General features: G+C 36.6%; 1 protein-coding gene across 1 annotated transcript; it reads right to left on the bottom strand.

Moving 5' to 3' along the window:
• Positions 1 to 5,434: 5,434 nt before the first annotated feature.
• Positions 5,435 to 5,884, bottom strand: LOC112637873 (protein GVQW3-like). The gene has a single exon (XM_025408548.1). It carries the CDS (start codon positions 5,882 to 5,884, stop codon positions 5,435 to 5,437), a length of 450 nt encoding a protein of 149 aa, XP_025264333.1.
• Between the last annotated feature and the right edge of the window lie 10,412 nt (positions 5,885 to 16,296).

Raw genomic sequence — 16,296 nt, 5'->3', positions numbered from 1 at the left:
TGCAAGCACGTTTGTTTCAACAAGATCCAAAAGGTAGAAGATACGATAACGCTTCATTCAAACAACATTGTTTATCTATATATTTTTTAAGTCCCAAAGTATACAAAAATTTAGCTAATAAATCTAAATTGTTTTGTTTGCTTAGCTGTGCAACTCTAAAAAGATTTACACAAAATTGTTATATATATCCAGGATTACAAGAGAACGTATTTAAAATACTAAAACTTAAAATTGATCATTTGTCAGAAATTAGTAAATACTGCATATTTTGTATAGACGAAATGTCTTTGAAATCACACTTATTTTACAATATAACACAAAGTCATAGGCTTTGAAGACATAGGATATTCACAAAATACTTCACAGTTACTAACATATAATGTAGCAGTGATTATGGTTAAAGGCATCTGTCAATCATGGAAGCAACCATTATGTTATTTTTTTTAAACTCCTCGATGAAGACATCTGACTTACTGAAAATTATACCAGAAGCAGTAAGAAAGATAAAGAACATTGGTTTGCAAATTGTTGGTCTTATTTCAGATATGGGCTCTAACTTTTATCAATTAACCCGATTACTAGATATTAATGATAAAACACCATATTTCAAAATAGATGAAGAGAAAATATTTTACTTTTTTGATGTGCCTCATTTGATAAAAGCAATTAGGAACTTATTATTACAGTATTATGTACATGATGGAGATAAAATAGTTTCATGGAAACATATAGAAAATTTTTATGCAATAGATAAAAAAGTTCAATTTAGAGCGGCTCCTAGATTGACAGATAGTCATATTTACCCAAATAATTTCGAAAAAATAAAAGTTAAATATGCAGCACAGATATTAAGTCATTCTGTTTCTGCTGGTATAAATACGTTTGTTAGTTTAGGATCTCTACCTATGGAAGCTATTTACACAACAGAGTTTGTACAGAGATTTGACAAATTATTCGATATTTTAAATTCTTCCAAACTTCACAGCAGTAATTGTAATAAGCAAGCATTCACACATACAAACGAGCAAGTAACTTTTCTAAATGACACAATACAGTTTTTACAACGCATTAAAATAATTAGAAAAGATGGAAAAGATATAACAAATTCTTTTAAGTCAATAAAATGTTTTATTATTTCAATTAATTCAGTACTACAATTATGGAATCATTTGCAACAGGCATCAATTTCTATTCAGTTTTTATTTACTAGACGGTTGAATCAAGACAGTTTGGAAAACTTTTTTGGAGCCATACGTAAACAAAGTGGAAACGCATTTAATCCAACGCCAATACAATTTTATTATAGTTTTAAAAAACTATTTTCTATTGATTACATTAAAATAGAGAATGAGAATTGCGCGACTGATGAGGAATCAATATTAATCCGATGTCAAGACATTAAAGAAACACAAAATGTTTTTCAAACAGCTTCAGAAGCAACAGAATTTATTAATTCAGATATAGATAAATATGATTTTCATAATTTACCAGTAACTGAAGAAAATGTTTTAATTTACATTTGTGAATACTTATTGCGTCGCCTTTTTACAAAACATTTTTGTGAGATATGTGCGTTACTAGCTAAAAGAGACTGTAATTTAGATGAAACTCGTTTATACACTTATTTTAAAACGTATGATAATAACAATGCTATTTTTGGCAGTTTATATGTACCAAATACAATATTTATTAATTATATCACAGAATTGCATACGAAATTTTTTGAAAATATTAATATTATCACTCAAATAAATGTTATGCAAAAGTTTATGCAAATTTTGTGCACTGTTTCGTTCTCTCATCCTTGCCGTGACTTTCCAAAAATGTATTTACTAAAATTATTTATTAGAATAAGATTATATTATATATTAAAGTTTATTAACAGAGACTTGAAAACAAAAAAAAGGAGTAGTAGAAAAGCTATCATTTTATGTCATAAATAATGATTGAAACTTTATATTCTATTTATGTTATGCAATATTTTACTTCTTTGTTTAGACATATACATACAACGCAGCACATACATATTATATTTAATATATATTTAACATATATTATATATATTTAATATTTTAAAATTGTGATACCCTATGATGTTGTGTAATATTTATATAATTCTTTTGTGTGTGATATTTATATAATTCTTTATATATTGTTTAATGTTCTTAATATATTATCTATATGTTGAGTAATACTATACATACATATTCTATATACAGGGTCTACCAAAAGTGTGGAAACCCCTAAATATCTCGGAAAATATACGTTTTACAGAAAAGTGTTTCCAACAAAAGTTGTAGGGTTTAAGAAGATCTATATACTGATTCTATCAGTTTGACCTTGGATGGCGTCGTCAAGGTCAGGTCAAGGTCACATTGACTTTTTTAAATGACACCCCCTACATTTGATTGCATATTCTTATAGCTTAATTCAAGAGCTTTCCAAAACACTATAATAATGTTCATTTTTATTAAGTACTTTGCGAGTTATGAGGGTTGAATGATAGAGTAGCGCCGGTATTAACATTATCCAAGGTGTACTACATGGAGGTTACTCGCTCGGATTTGCATCTGTTGTGTGTGTGATCCAGCTAATTAAGGCAAGATCGGTCGTGGATCCAGTCAGCAAAAGCAAAGACCCAACCAAATTACAATCGAGCATTTAAAGACCTGGAAAGCAATCGACATAGTAAACAGTAAATAAATTTGTGGATGCTCATTTATCATAATAATTGTTCGAAATGTGTGCGTGTGCGTGCGTGCGGTGCGTGTATACAGAGATCAGGTTAGGTTGCACCAAACGATTGCAAATGTGTTTCAATGTGTTAAAGTAAATGCTGAAAGTGGCTGCCATTTACTTCCTGACAATATGCTAATCTTTGGTAGAATGTAGAAATGACTTTACGATTCGTTTCAAAAGGTATCAAAGCCATTTCATCCCTTATTCGCTGTATCAATTCGTGAATGGTTTTAGGTTTTGTTCTGTAAACCTTACTCTTCAGATATCCCCATAGATAATAATCAAGAGGAGTTAGATCTGGTGACCGAGGTGGCCAATCCTCTCCTCCCTCATTTCCGTTCCTTCTTCCTATCCACCGTAGCGGAAAAGTCTCATTTAAAATACGACGTGGTCCTGCACCAAAATGAGCAGGAGCTCCATCATGCTGAAACCATATTTCTTGGAAATTATTTGGAAAAGTATTCTGTATGGCTGGAATTATTTGATCAACAAGTAATCTCTCATACCTTTGAGCGTTCAAATATTCTTAAAAAAAAAACGGCCCTATTAAATAGCCATCTATTATTCCGCACCATACATTTATTTTTTGTGGATGTTGTGTGTGAGTTTCCCGCACCCAATTCGGATTCTCATCTGACCAGAAACGAAAATTTTGATTATTAACTTCTCCCGTTAAGGTAAAAGTTGCCTCGTCTGTGAAAACAATTTGATAAGGGAAGATGGGCCGGACATCTATTAGTGCCATCATTCTTTCACAGAAATGTATACGACGCTCCTCATCTCCGTTTTGCAATTCTTGAACGTATTGCAATTTATATGGATGGAACTTGTTCTTCTTTAAAATTCTCCAAACCGACATGGGAGCAATATCGTGAGTTTGAGCGACTCTCTGAACACTAGAATTGGGATCTTCAATAAATGTCTGCAGAACATCAAGTTGTTTTTCTTCGTTGGTTGCAGACAATGGTCTTCCTGACTTAGAGCGATTTCTTACGCTACCAGTTTGTCTAAAACGTTCTATTGTTTTTAACACAGTGGACTTATTAATTCGACGGTTCGGATACGTGTCATTAAATAATCGAACGACATCAGAGAACGATCTTTCGTTATCACCCCATCCACGCATCATGAGGATAGTGATTCTTTCACGTTCCGACAAGTCGCCAGCCATTTTTAAAACGTTTAATTTTAATTAATCGTACGTTGTATTTGGACGATAACAATTAATTTCTGCTTGCTCAAAGCTGAAGTTAGAAGGTGCTCGTTCTTTGATAGCTTTATACATTCTTAGTTGAATTTTAAATGCGAGTTAGACTGCATGTAGTGCGTCACATAGCGGTAAATGAAGGAACTAACGAGACGTTTCATACACGTTTTATGGAGCAATTTTTTGGCAATTTGACTTCAGCGAAATATGAGGATATGTTGAGGAATCGATCTTGCCTTAGTTAGCTGGATCACACACACAACAGATGCAAATCCGAGTGAGTAACCTCCATGTAGTACACCTTGGATAATGTTAATACCGGCGCTACTCTATCATTCAACCCTCATAACTCGCAAAGTACTTAATAAAAATGAACATTATTATAGTGTTTTGGAAAGCTCTTGAATTAAGCTATAAGAATATGCAATCAAATGTAGGGGGTGTCATTTAAAAAAGTCAATGTGACCTTGACCTGACCTTGACGACGCCATCCAAGGTCAAACTGATAGAATCAGTATATAGATCTTCTTAAACCCTACAACTTTTGTTGGAAACACTTTTCTGTAAAACGTATATTTTCCGAGATATTTAGGGGTTTCCACACTTTTGGTAGACCCTGTATATTGTTCATGTAGTTGTTATATGTATCTTCTTCTCCTAGTGTATATAGTCTTCGCATATTATTTTAATACTTAATATAAATCGTTTCCATAATATGTATTTATAAATCTTCAAATAAACTCAACATCAAAATTTGTTTCGCATTTAGTCTTATACAATTTATTATTAATTTATTATGCTAATTATTCATTATTTCTAAATATTTTTCAGGTTGTGCACAACATGCATCATAAATTCAAATTACAGAAAAGAAGAAGAACAGAATAGGACACAAAACAGAATTGGACATAGTATTTGCATTGACATTAATCAAGAATAGATACACATTTGTATATATCTATCGGATTATATTTTTCTTGTTATATATATATATATATATATATATATACATACATACATATATATACATATATACATATATAAAGAAACACATATATATTATACATATATACAAACACAAAATACAATATACATTTATACAAGTAAAAATATACAATACAAATATATATACATAAATACTTATACACACATTAATAAAATTACTTGTATATAGAAGATAGAATAAATTATATACATCATAATAATTTATAATTAAAAATATTATCTTGATATAAAAAATACTATCAATATCATCGTGATTAGAATGTTATTATTATTATATACGAGGTGTGTTCAAAACAAAAGGTGACTTTTTATTTTTCTCAAAAAATATTTATTTATTCATCAATATCTATTTTGTCCCCTTCAAAGTAATCCCCCTCAGATATTATACACTTGTGCCAGCGCTTTTTCCAATCCTCGAAGCACTTTTGATATGCGCTTTTTGGTATGGTCTCGAGCTCTTCCAGTGATGCGGTCTTTATCTCCTCAATCGTGGCAAATCTCCGTCCTTTCATGGGTCTTTTCAGTTACCCATGATTCGTCACCAGTTATGACTCTTTTGAGCAAATCTGGATCGTCGTTGACGGCATTCAACAGCTCCTGAGCAATGTCTACGCGACGTTGTTTTTGGTCAAAATTCAGCAATTTCGGAACAAACTTCGCCGCCACATGTTGCATGCCCAAAACACCCGAAAAAATTGCATGGCATGAGCCAACCGATATGCCGACATCCTCAGCAACTTCTCTAATAGCGATTCGACGATTCTCCATAACAATTTTCTTCACTGCTTCGACGTTGTCATCGGTTGTTGACGTGCTGGGACATCCAGGGCGGGCATCGTCATTAACATCTTCTCGACCTTCTGTGAAGAGCTTGTACCACTTGTAAACATTTTTTTTGCTCAGAGTAGACTCGCCAAATGCCGCAGTCAACATTTCAAGTACGTCAGAGCACTTAATTTTATTTTTCACACAAAATTTAATTTTTCGATAGCAAAAAATCGCCAAGCACACCAAAACACGTCTAACCCTTATATCTGTGAAAAACAAACCAAACATGCAAAACAGCTGATAATGTCAACATATGTTGGGGACATGTGTACCAACATAACAAAAAAAAATTCCAAAATCGAATGTACGTAGCCCGCGAAATTTAAAAAGTCACCTTTTTTTTGAACACACCTCGTATACTACATATGTATGTGTAGTACTATATATACTACATTATTACTATATATACTACATATATTTCTTGAATTTTTTATCTTTGTAGGTTATTTGTTAATATATATGGTTTTTTATATACATTTATTACAATTTATTAAGACTTTATTAATTGGATAATTATTGTATTGTATAATTATTGTATTACAGAAAGATTTCAATAAAAAAGTATATTTGAATTTAAAAAAAACATTTTAATAAATTTATTTCTTAATAAGAAATAATGTGTATATATGTATTAATTGGTAATTACATAAATATATATTTAATATTGTTATATTAGATATATATATTTCCTTGATTGTATCGATTACGTTTTTTGAATTGAAGCCCGCGCACAACCAACAATATGGCGGTCTTTTAGTTATTTAGATCAAAGGTGTCGACATCGAATGAGCCTACTGTTCTTTCTTATACTGTGCCTGTGACCAGCAGCGTAGTAGTCTCGGGCTTTACCGCCCGAGCTACGCCGCTTACTTGATGATCAGTCTAAACTCACCGGTATACAAGATACGGCATATTTTTCACTTGGTTTTTTTCAAAAACGGCTGAGCGTTGCATCCTCTCACTTTCCTCAAAAACTTCTTTGATTGAGTACTACACGCACTTAAAATTTTATTCAAATCGGTGTTCCCAAGGTCGCGCCTTTCCCTTGTTAGTATTTCGTAAGAACGATGGGTGATCCCACTTTTTAAAAAAATACTCGCAGGATGCATGGTGACGTCTTGAATGAATGTATGGAAGATTAAGTATCTCAAGCGCCTTATAGACGCTATTATAAATATCAGTTGTGTGGAATGTGAATACTTTTTTATTCTCATTTTTATTTTCATTTTTATTCTCATTTTTTTTTTAATATACGATAGTTGTTAATTATGCGGCATTTTTTACAGTTCGAGGAAGATATAGAGATAGAAGGTTTCATTAACATAAAACGCCGGCGCTGATTACAAAAAAAAAGACGAGCGCAACGCAGATTTTTAGACCTATTGTGGTGCGACAGACCGTCGCATAAAAAATGGGAAAAGCACGCACCCCATATGTTCGTAGACATATTCAGATTAAGAAAATTATTTAATATAGAACTTGTCCCCGACAACAGGTGGAAATGTGAACATTTATATGACGATGAGTCACCGATTGAATTGTGGAGCGGTGGCATGAGCTCCATCGACGGCATGAGCTCTATCGACGACAGTCCGTTTTAATCACGGTATGTATCTCTTTTTATCTAACGCGCGTTCTCTCTCATTCCGCATATCTCGGTACGACCTATTAATACGATATTTTATATTTCAGACGTCTCGTCGATTCCAAAATTTGAAGGATCACAATGCATCCTTCCCTCTCGAATTCCACTTATATCGCTCTATATATCACTCTATATATTACTTTATATATTACTTTATATATTACTATATATTACTTTATATATTACTTTACGTATTACTTTATACAGTACTTTATATCTCTTTGTGTACGCTCTACGATAAAAATTAAAAATTATAAAAAATAAACGATCATTTTTTTCGATTTCCGTTCTCGCGTGTCCGGATGCATCTCCCCTCTCCTTCTTCTCCTCTCGACCGACGCTTCCTCGCGCTCTCGGGAAGCGAAGCATCGCCGAAAGACTCGCGGGCGTCCGATAGTTCGCAATCGTCCCGATCCCCGTGCGCTCGCCCCTCCCGTCGCGCTGTCGCTCGCGCTATCGATATCCCTGTTCATAGCCGTCGCGGCGACGCTGACCGACGATGACGTCGCGGAGGCGTCTCGTTATATACAAATCTACAGCTTTCTCGAGAACGAAGAGAATCAACAGTCGTCGTCCTTGGACAACGCGACCTCCCTGAGCAACGCGCTGTCATTGTTTCAGGAATCCTACGGTCTGTCGGGAAACGGTGTTTTGATCGTGGAAACGATTCGCGTCATGCGCAAGCCGCGATACGGCGTCGCGGACATTCACGCTTACAGGCCGTTGACGCGAAAGTGGCCGAAGACGCATCTCACATGGAACTTCAGACTAGCGAACAGAGATACTCTGCGCACGAACGCGTTCGCTCTATGGTCCGAGCAATTCTCCCTGACGTTCTCGCGCGACACGCTGCGACCCGATATACTAATATCCTATCAATCCAATCCTCACCCATACGAGAACAGCGATAACAGGGACTCATGCCGGTCGCCGTTTACAGGGCCGGGATCAGCCATCGCTCACGCGTACTTTCCGACGGGAGTGGCCAGTCACGTAACGGAGGTACATGTCGACGAGATGGAGCCGTGGCACATCACGCTAACGAGACCCCCGTCAGATAAGCTGTATCTCCTTCAGATGTTAACGCACGAGATCAGTCACACTCTGACTCACAGTCTGAGGGAAGATTCGGTCAAGTATGCGTATACGCCTTCAGAGGAAAGACGATATATGCTTAGACTGAGCATAGAGGACGTCAGTAAGTATACGAAATCTCTACGGATCGAGGGAGATGATTCCTACGATCGTCGGCGCTACTCCGACGACCGTGGCGACGACGACTACGATGTCTTCGATGACTACAACGACTACAGTGCCGCCGACGACGCTCGCTCCCACCAATATCGTAAATCTGTGCGCTTTGACGCGCATAGACGGAGCGTTAATAATGAATCATCGCTTGTACGTCGCACGTAAACGCAACATATGGTCGATCGATAAAGGAGAGACGCTACGGAGTGTCCTTCTCATTCGCCGACTACTTCAAGTTTCTTCCCTGCAACCTCACTCGCATATCGGCCATGTATCAGAGAACCTCGGGCGATATCGCGATATTCGCCAGTGACTCCATTTACCTCGCCAATTCAAATTTTCAGTTTAAAATAAGATGGTCGAGATCCGTCAAATACGTCAGATTTCCGCGCAAGGCTAGGATAAACGCCGCGATAAACACGCACGCTGGACACAGCCACGTCATATACAACGATGATAAAATAACCAAGATAAACGATTACACCACTACGAGGCACGGCACTCTGTGGGATACGTTTTCCGGGATACCGTCCGCGATAACGGCGGCCTTTCGCCACGTCGACGGTAATCTCTATTTCCTCAAAAAACGCGAATATTATGCGTACAGCGAATTCACCGACGCGATAACCTCGGCCGGTCCGTTCGATCTTCGTACTGGGAATAGAATGCCCTGCCGAAGGCATTCTGCATCAATTGAGCGTACTCGTCTCAAAGCTATATCGTCTGGAATACACGTCCTTCGAGAGACCGTGCGACGACGATCAGGAAGTCCTGGAAACCTAACATTAAGATTATATTTAACACGCAATTTTAAACCGCTTCCGCTGCATTAACTAATACGCATAACGCATACGCCGAGAAAAAAAGATATCGAAACTGCGATTGAAATCGCGTATATAAGATGCGTCTCGTGGCGCGCAACATTTCCGCGATACTCGAGATTAACGCGCGTCCGAATCAAAGTGAGCGTCTTCAACGAATCTATCTCTCTTTGTGATAACCGACGTTAACGACGCCGCTATGTTTCCAACGTGCATCGAATCCTTCTTCGCGAGACCGATCATGTTCGCGGGAATCGGGCAGGAGTATCGCAGAGTCTTCGGGGATCCATCTGCGACGCCCGCGATTCCGTCGGAGCCCCTTCGTCACCACTCCCACCTAACCATCGAGACGACTACGCGGCTTCCGCCAAGGACGAAGATACCTCCTACGATCATTCCAACACCCCGCCCGTCGATCAAGAAAGCTCGACCGTACACCGTGAACGAGTGAGTATACTACGCTTCGCGAATTATCTCGCCCGAGCGCTCCGAGTTTCGGTTTCCGCCGCAATAACGCGTCGACTTTTTTTCATCTCGACAAGTGGATTAGAAATTGGCTGTTCAAACAACGCGAAATCAATTTCGCGAAACATCCGATTCGCATATTGGGAAGACGATATCTGCTGACCAAAACGGCATACAAGTACATCGACATCGCTATCGCCGTGAAACGAGAATCTCAAGTCGATATCCCTAGGAGACTGCCATGGAAAAGAGATATCTCTGACGCCCGACATGTGGAAAGATCTGCTCACTCTGCGCAACGATATACTACCGTATTTCGAGAGCGATTTGGACGAGGCCATGGCGTGTCCTCCAATGTCCATAATCGTCGGAACCGTGACGCTTCGATTCGGCAAGATAAATAACCTCAAGACGTTGTGATTCGAGACGGCGAAAAACCGTACAGCTATGTTGCACTCCATCATGAAGGCGCTGTTCACTCTCCAACTATGCATCAATTGCATCGTCGCGTCGTTGACGGGCATACTCGAGGCCGTCGACGGCAAGTTATCGCGTTTCCTCAATATAGCGATGGGGACCGACCATCCCGGCGATATTCCGGAAGCGATTCGTCGACACGAACACTTCAACGCAAACGACCTGATCGACTGCGAATTACACGCTCTGCTCTTCGGACTCTATTACAATTTGTAAAACTCTACGCACGAATCTATCGTTCCGCGTGCGACGAACAAATGTATCGCGATTACGATATTATTCTCGACCTATGTACTTATGCGTATAACTTAGTTCGAATGAAATAAAAAATTGTGAATACCATATTATTCTCGACCTATGTGTCTAGGCATGTAACTTTAATCTAATAAAAAATTTTACATGTAATTTATTCGCTCTCCTCGATTTACACCGAATTTGTCTCTTCTCAATACACAAATTTATCTCTCCTCGATTTACAACGAATTTGTCCGTCCTCGAAATACATCGAATTTATATCTCTTCTCGATTTACGACGAATATATCCGCCTTTTATTAACATCGACTTTATCTCTATCTTTGTTTTGCACTTAGCGCTATCCTTCTCATACCTTCGCATCGTCTTCTTTCCGCGGATCTCTCTTCTGCTCGTCCATCGATCGTGCCGCGGGTCCCTCTTCTCCGCGCGTGACGTCACTCTTTCCCGCGCCGCGGTTCCCCTCGCGCCTCACCCCCCCTCTGAGAGGACCTGAGTTAGAACTCTCCTAGATACTTTACTACAGTTACATATTTTTTTCTCAAAAATAAGTATGTATTTTTTTTATATCAATTCCTCTCATTATTTCGTATTTAAAAGTATTCAGATAAGATCATCGAACAGTGAATATTTTACAAGATATTTTATAGTTTGTGTAAAATTAAGAAATTATTTCTCGTCTTATAACTCGAAAAGTATATACTTAATGAAAAATAACTTAATTATAGTGTTTTGAAAAGTTTTTAAGGTAAGCTACAAAAATATGCAATAAAACATAGGGGTTCTGTTTAAAAAATTCAAGATGATCTTATCCTAACCTTGACGACGCCACTTAAGGTCAAACTGATAAGATCAATAAATAAATTGTTTTAAACCCTACAACATTTATTCGAAACAATTTTCTGTAAAATTGATAGTTTTCGAAATTTTTCAGTTTCCATGCTTTTTCTTCACCCTGTACATATATATAGAGTTTCACAATCTCCATACAATATTTTAATAGCGTATTGTACACATAAAATAAAGTAAAAAATTCTAATAAGAAAATGTTGAGGTTACAATAATTTTTAAGTTGCAAGCGATAAAAATTTGTCAATGATGTCGCGTAGAACTCGCGTTCATAATTACATTAAACACATAATGATCTTATGAGTAAGAAAGGCTATTACATTAAACACATAATGATCTTATGATTAAGAAAGGCTATAAGAACCAAACCACAATAAAACAAGCAAAATTTTTAAATGAGAAATATCCTTTAAGAATTTCACTCGTTTTACTAGTGTTTGGTCCTCGTGGTTTGATCCTTATAACTTTTTTTTACTCATATGATTGTTATCAAAAAGACCCAATTTTAGATTAATTTGTTATCAAGATTGTTTTATGCATAATGATCTGTCATCTATTATTGATTTTTTTCATTTCAGGTGATATTGATTTTTACTGCACAGATGGTTTTATTTTTAATTTGATTTTATAATGATAATATAGATTATTTTCTACAATTATTTCTTTAAAAAATGTATCTTATTTTTCAGACATGAAAACATGTAAAAACATTATATATAACTCTATTTAAATATAATAATGAAACAATTATTTAAATTGTTATTTAAAAAATAATCAAATGTTTTCTATTATGTTATTTGTTATTATAATTTAATATTATAATATTTATAATCAAGCGACGCGGTAGCGTCGTGACGCCAAGTACATAAAAAGAGAGTCCGAGCATTGAGAGTCACTATTCTCGACGCGGCGTTACCAAGTACCGGATCCGGAAGTACCTTATCCGGAATTTTGGGCCTAGTAAAGGCCTTTCGATTAAGATTATTTAGAAACTAAAGCCGTGATAAAAAATCTAACAGCACTTTTATTATATTGTAAGATATCTGGTATAGGTTATACGAAGGAATATCTTAGATGGTGGTGTCAGGATAGGAGGGCTTCAGAGAAGGGAATTTGCCAATTAAGGTTTCTTAATAATTGAGACACTGAGTCTGTAACGGTAACGCCTATCCCGTTCGCCACGGACGGGCTCGCCGGTGCCAAGATTCGGGAGTAGGTAGGAGAGTCAAGCTTACGAGTCCTCTTTCAGTAATAAACAAGCCTTTATTGGTAAATATCTTATGCTAGATCTTATCCTACGGGGAGCGCAACACTCTTAGCCTACGGAAACGACTTATCCTACGCGGTGATTATAACTAACTTAATATTACGCGAGCTTAGCCTACGACGGTGCGCAAGTACTTATCCTTCTAGCTTAACCTACGGACGATTACGGTAAACTTAGCCTAGACGGTCGGTCGCGGTTTCGGTCGGCGGGCGCGTCGCGCATGCGGAGGTCACCGTACAGCGGTGCGCGGAGGCCGAGTGCCGGGCAAACCCAGGCTGCGGAGAGGTCAGACCCGTCTCCGTCGGCGTGCGCGGTCAGGAAGCCGAGTGCTGGACAAACCCAGGCGGCGGAGAGGTCACACCCGTCTCCGTCGCCGGGAACGGTCAGGAAGCCGAATGCCGGGCAAACCCAGGCGGCGGAGAGGTCACGCCCGTCTCCGTCGGCGGGAACGGTCAGGAAGCCGAATGCCGGGCAAATCCAGGCGGCGGAGAGGTCACGCCCATCTCCGTCGGCAGGAATCGGTCAGGATTCAAGATGCCTCGGTTATTCCCTGAGGTTCAGAACAGGTCGGAAGCTGGAAAGGAATAAGGTAACGGTCTGTTGCGCGAGCCGGCTTTTATACGGCTCGAGGGCCCCCCACGCTCGCGTGCGTCGAGGAGGGAGTGAGACTAGGTGGGGAAGCCCATAGGCGGGATCGCAGGTGAGTGCCAGAGGCGTCGAGTAAGGAATTTACTCGCGAAAAACGGTTATAGTTAACGTCTTTATTTTCTAGATTTAGGAACAATATAAACAAATGAACACATGAACGATATAAATGGTGTAACCGGATGAACAACGAACTAAAGAACAATTTAATATTACTATTTACAGTGACGATGCTAGAGCGTCGTCACAAGTCTAATATACTCGTTTAATCCTATCACAAGGTTTCTCACTCGACCGTGACTACACTGTTTGACTCCGATGCTGCGACTCTCTTGCCGCGTGTCATTCTGTGTGTGTGTGTGTGTGTGCGTGCGTGCGTGCGTGCGTGCGCGCACCGCCATCGTTTCACAATGCCACCTATTGCACCGCGATTTCCCGCGCCGTCACAGTACTCTACGTTACTAAGATGGCGGCTGTTAAGGCAGTAGCCTTACAGCTCGGCCATTCTTGACAAACGCATTCGTCCCTGAATGTCAAATAAATTAAACGCTGATATGTCGCTAATAAAATAGAAATTTTTCTCTTTTACAAAAATCACATTGTTATCTTTAAATTTGCAGTGTAGTCTATTGACTAGAACGCATTTATAAACACATGTCGTCATTGCTTATTTTAATTTAAATATATAATATATATTCTTATAACTACATTAAATACATTAAGAGTATCACAGTCAATAAGAAGAAAAATAATAAAAATTATAAATGAACATATTAATAAATTAAGGTCAAAGAAATAAGTAAAAAGAGTGAACAAAATTTCTTTCTTTTTTTTTGTATGAATACTTCTTAATAGTCATATCTGTGTCATTTTCAAAAGTATTTATAATTAGAATCTTCGCTTGATTCTTTGTTATCGCTATTTTTAATCCAAAGTTTGATTCGGTCGGTTGATAAAATTGAGTTGTAATGTTTCCTAGTTATATTACAGCCCGATATATCGGCTACTACATATCTATTTTTGTTAAGTATCTTAGTTACCACATACGGTCCCTTATATTTTGGTTTTAATTTACTATCCTCGCCTGGTTTGAGAACAGAGTTTCTTATCATGACGAAATCACCCGTTTTATAGATTGAAGGTTTTTATGTCTTTCGTCATAATATGATTTATTATACTCTTTAATTTTGTTTGTAGCCTCAATTGCTATTTCTCTCGAATTTTGTCTTTTCATTTCTGAATTTAATTCTATGTTAGCTAATTTATTTAAATATTGAACCATCTGTGAATCCGTATGGTTCCTCTGATCGTAACCGAAAAATAACTTGAACGGAGAAGCCTTTAAAGCTGTATGATATGTATTATTCATAACGTATTGAATTTTATCAATATATAGATTCCAGTGTAATTGTTCTTCTACTATCTTTTTGAGCGAAGATTTTAAGAATCTATTAACTCTTTCTACCATGCTGTTTGCCCATGGAGCGGCGACAGCAATTAAACGATGTTCAATTTTTCTTTCTTTAATAAATTGCTGAAATTCCAAATAAGTAAAAGCTGTACCTCTATTCGAAATTAAAGTCAATGGATTACCTCTATCGTTAAAAAGATATATTAAATTTTTAATTACTTCTTTAGCATTAGTAGACTTAACAGCAAAAAAATTAGTGAATCTGGAAAAAGCATCTATTAAAATCAAAATGTGTTTGGAACCATCCAAAGCTTCTTTCATTGGTCTAAAATGGTCTATATGAACTATTTTGTAAAGAAAAGAGGGAGAATCTGTTTTTGTAAATTTTATTTCTTTGTATTTGTAAATTATCCTCTCTAGTATTAGAAGATGTATTCGTAACTAGACAAGTAATACAATTATCAATATAATTTTTAATTCTTTTCTTAAAAGACGGAAACCAATAATTGGCTGCTATACCGTGTAAAGTTTTCTCATATCCACAATGGGCCATTTCGTCGTGATAACATCTTATTACATTATGTATCATTTCTTCTGGTACTACAAAACGTGGAGATGGAGTGCTCTTTCTATAAATCAAGCCATCAAATAATTTATATTCTTTATCATCCGTTTTCGATAATTTTTCCGCTAAAATTTTTAATTTGGGATCTTGCATTTGTCTATATAATAATTCTTTCTCTAATAGTAAGGTCTCTATAAGGCCTATTCGGCTTAGAGCATCAACGTGTGCCATTTGGCGCCCTCTTCTATGTTTGACTTTAAAAGAGTAAGTTTGTAATTTCAAGGTCCACCTAGCAATTCGTGGATTTAAATGAATTTTATTTAACGCGTAAACAAGAGCATGACAATCTGTTATTATTGTAAATTCTGATCCATATAATCCATATAATTCTAATCCATATATGAAACTTCTCTATAGATTTGACAATTGCTAACATTTCCAATTCGAAACTATGATAATTAAATATGATTAATGACCGATTTTCGATCATTGATAATAAATAGTTAAAAATAAATAGATGAAATAGATAAATAAATAAATAGAATAGTTAAAGATAAAATAGTTAAATAAAATAGTTAAATAAAATAGTAAATAATATAGATAAAATAATTAAATAAATATTTAATATTAATTAAATATTTAATATGGATGTATAAAAGTAATAAATATTTTAAAAACACTTATTTAATCTAATTAATTTTTAAATAGATATCATACGATGTATGGACATCACACACATTCATGATAATAATATTAATATGTTAAATGTTTATTCTTTACGTCTACCACGCATTCTTCAATCGAACACATGATCGCGTTCGATAGCGCCAGTAGTACCTTAACCTATCGCAACCTACCATGACAAGGA

Source organism: Camponotus floridanus, unplaced genomic scaffold (genome assembly GCF_003227725.1).
Source record: "Camponotus floridanus strain SB8 unplaced genomic scaffold, Cflo_v7.5 scaffold214, whole genome shotgun sequence".
Classification (NCBI taxonomy): domain Eukaryota; kingdom Metazoa; phylum Arthropoda; class Insecta; order Hymenoptera; family Formicidae; genus Camponotus; species Camponotus floridanus.
The sequence above is the reverse complement of the archived record's forward strand: the minus strand, read 5'-3'. Positions and strand labels throughout refer to the sequence as shown.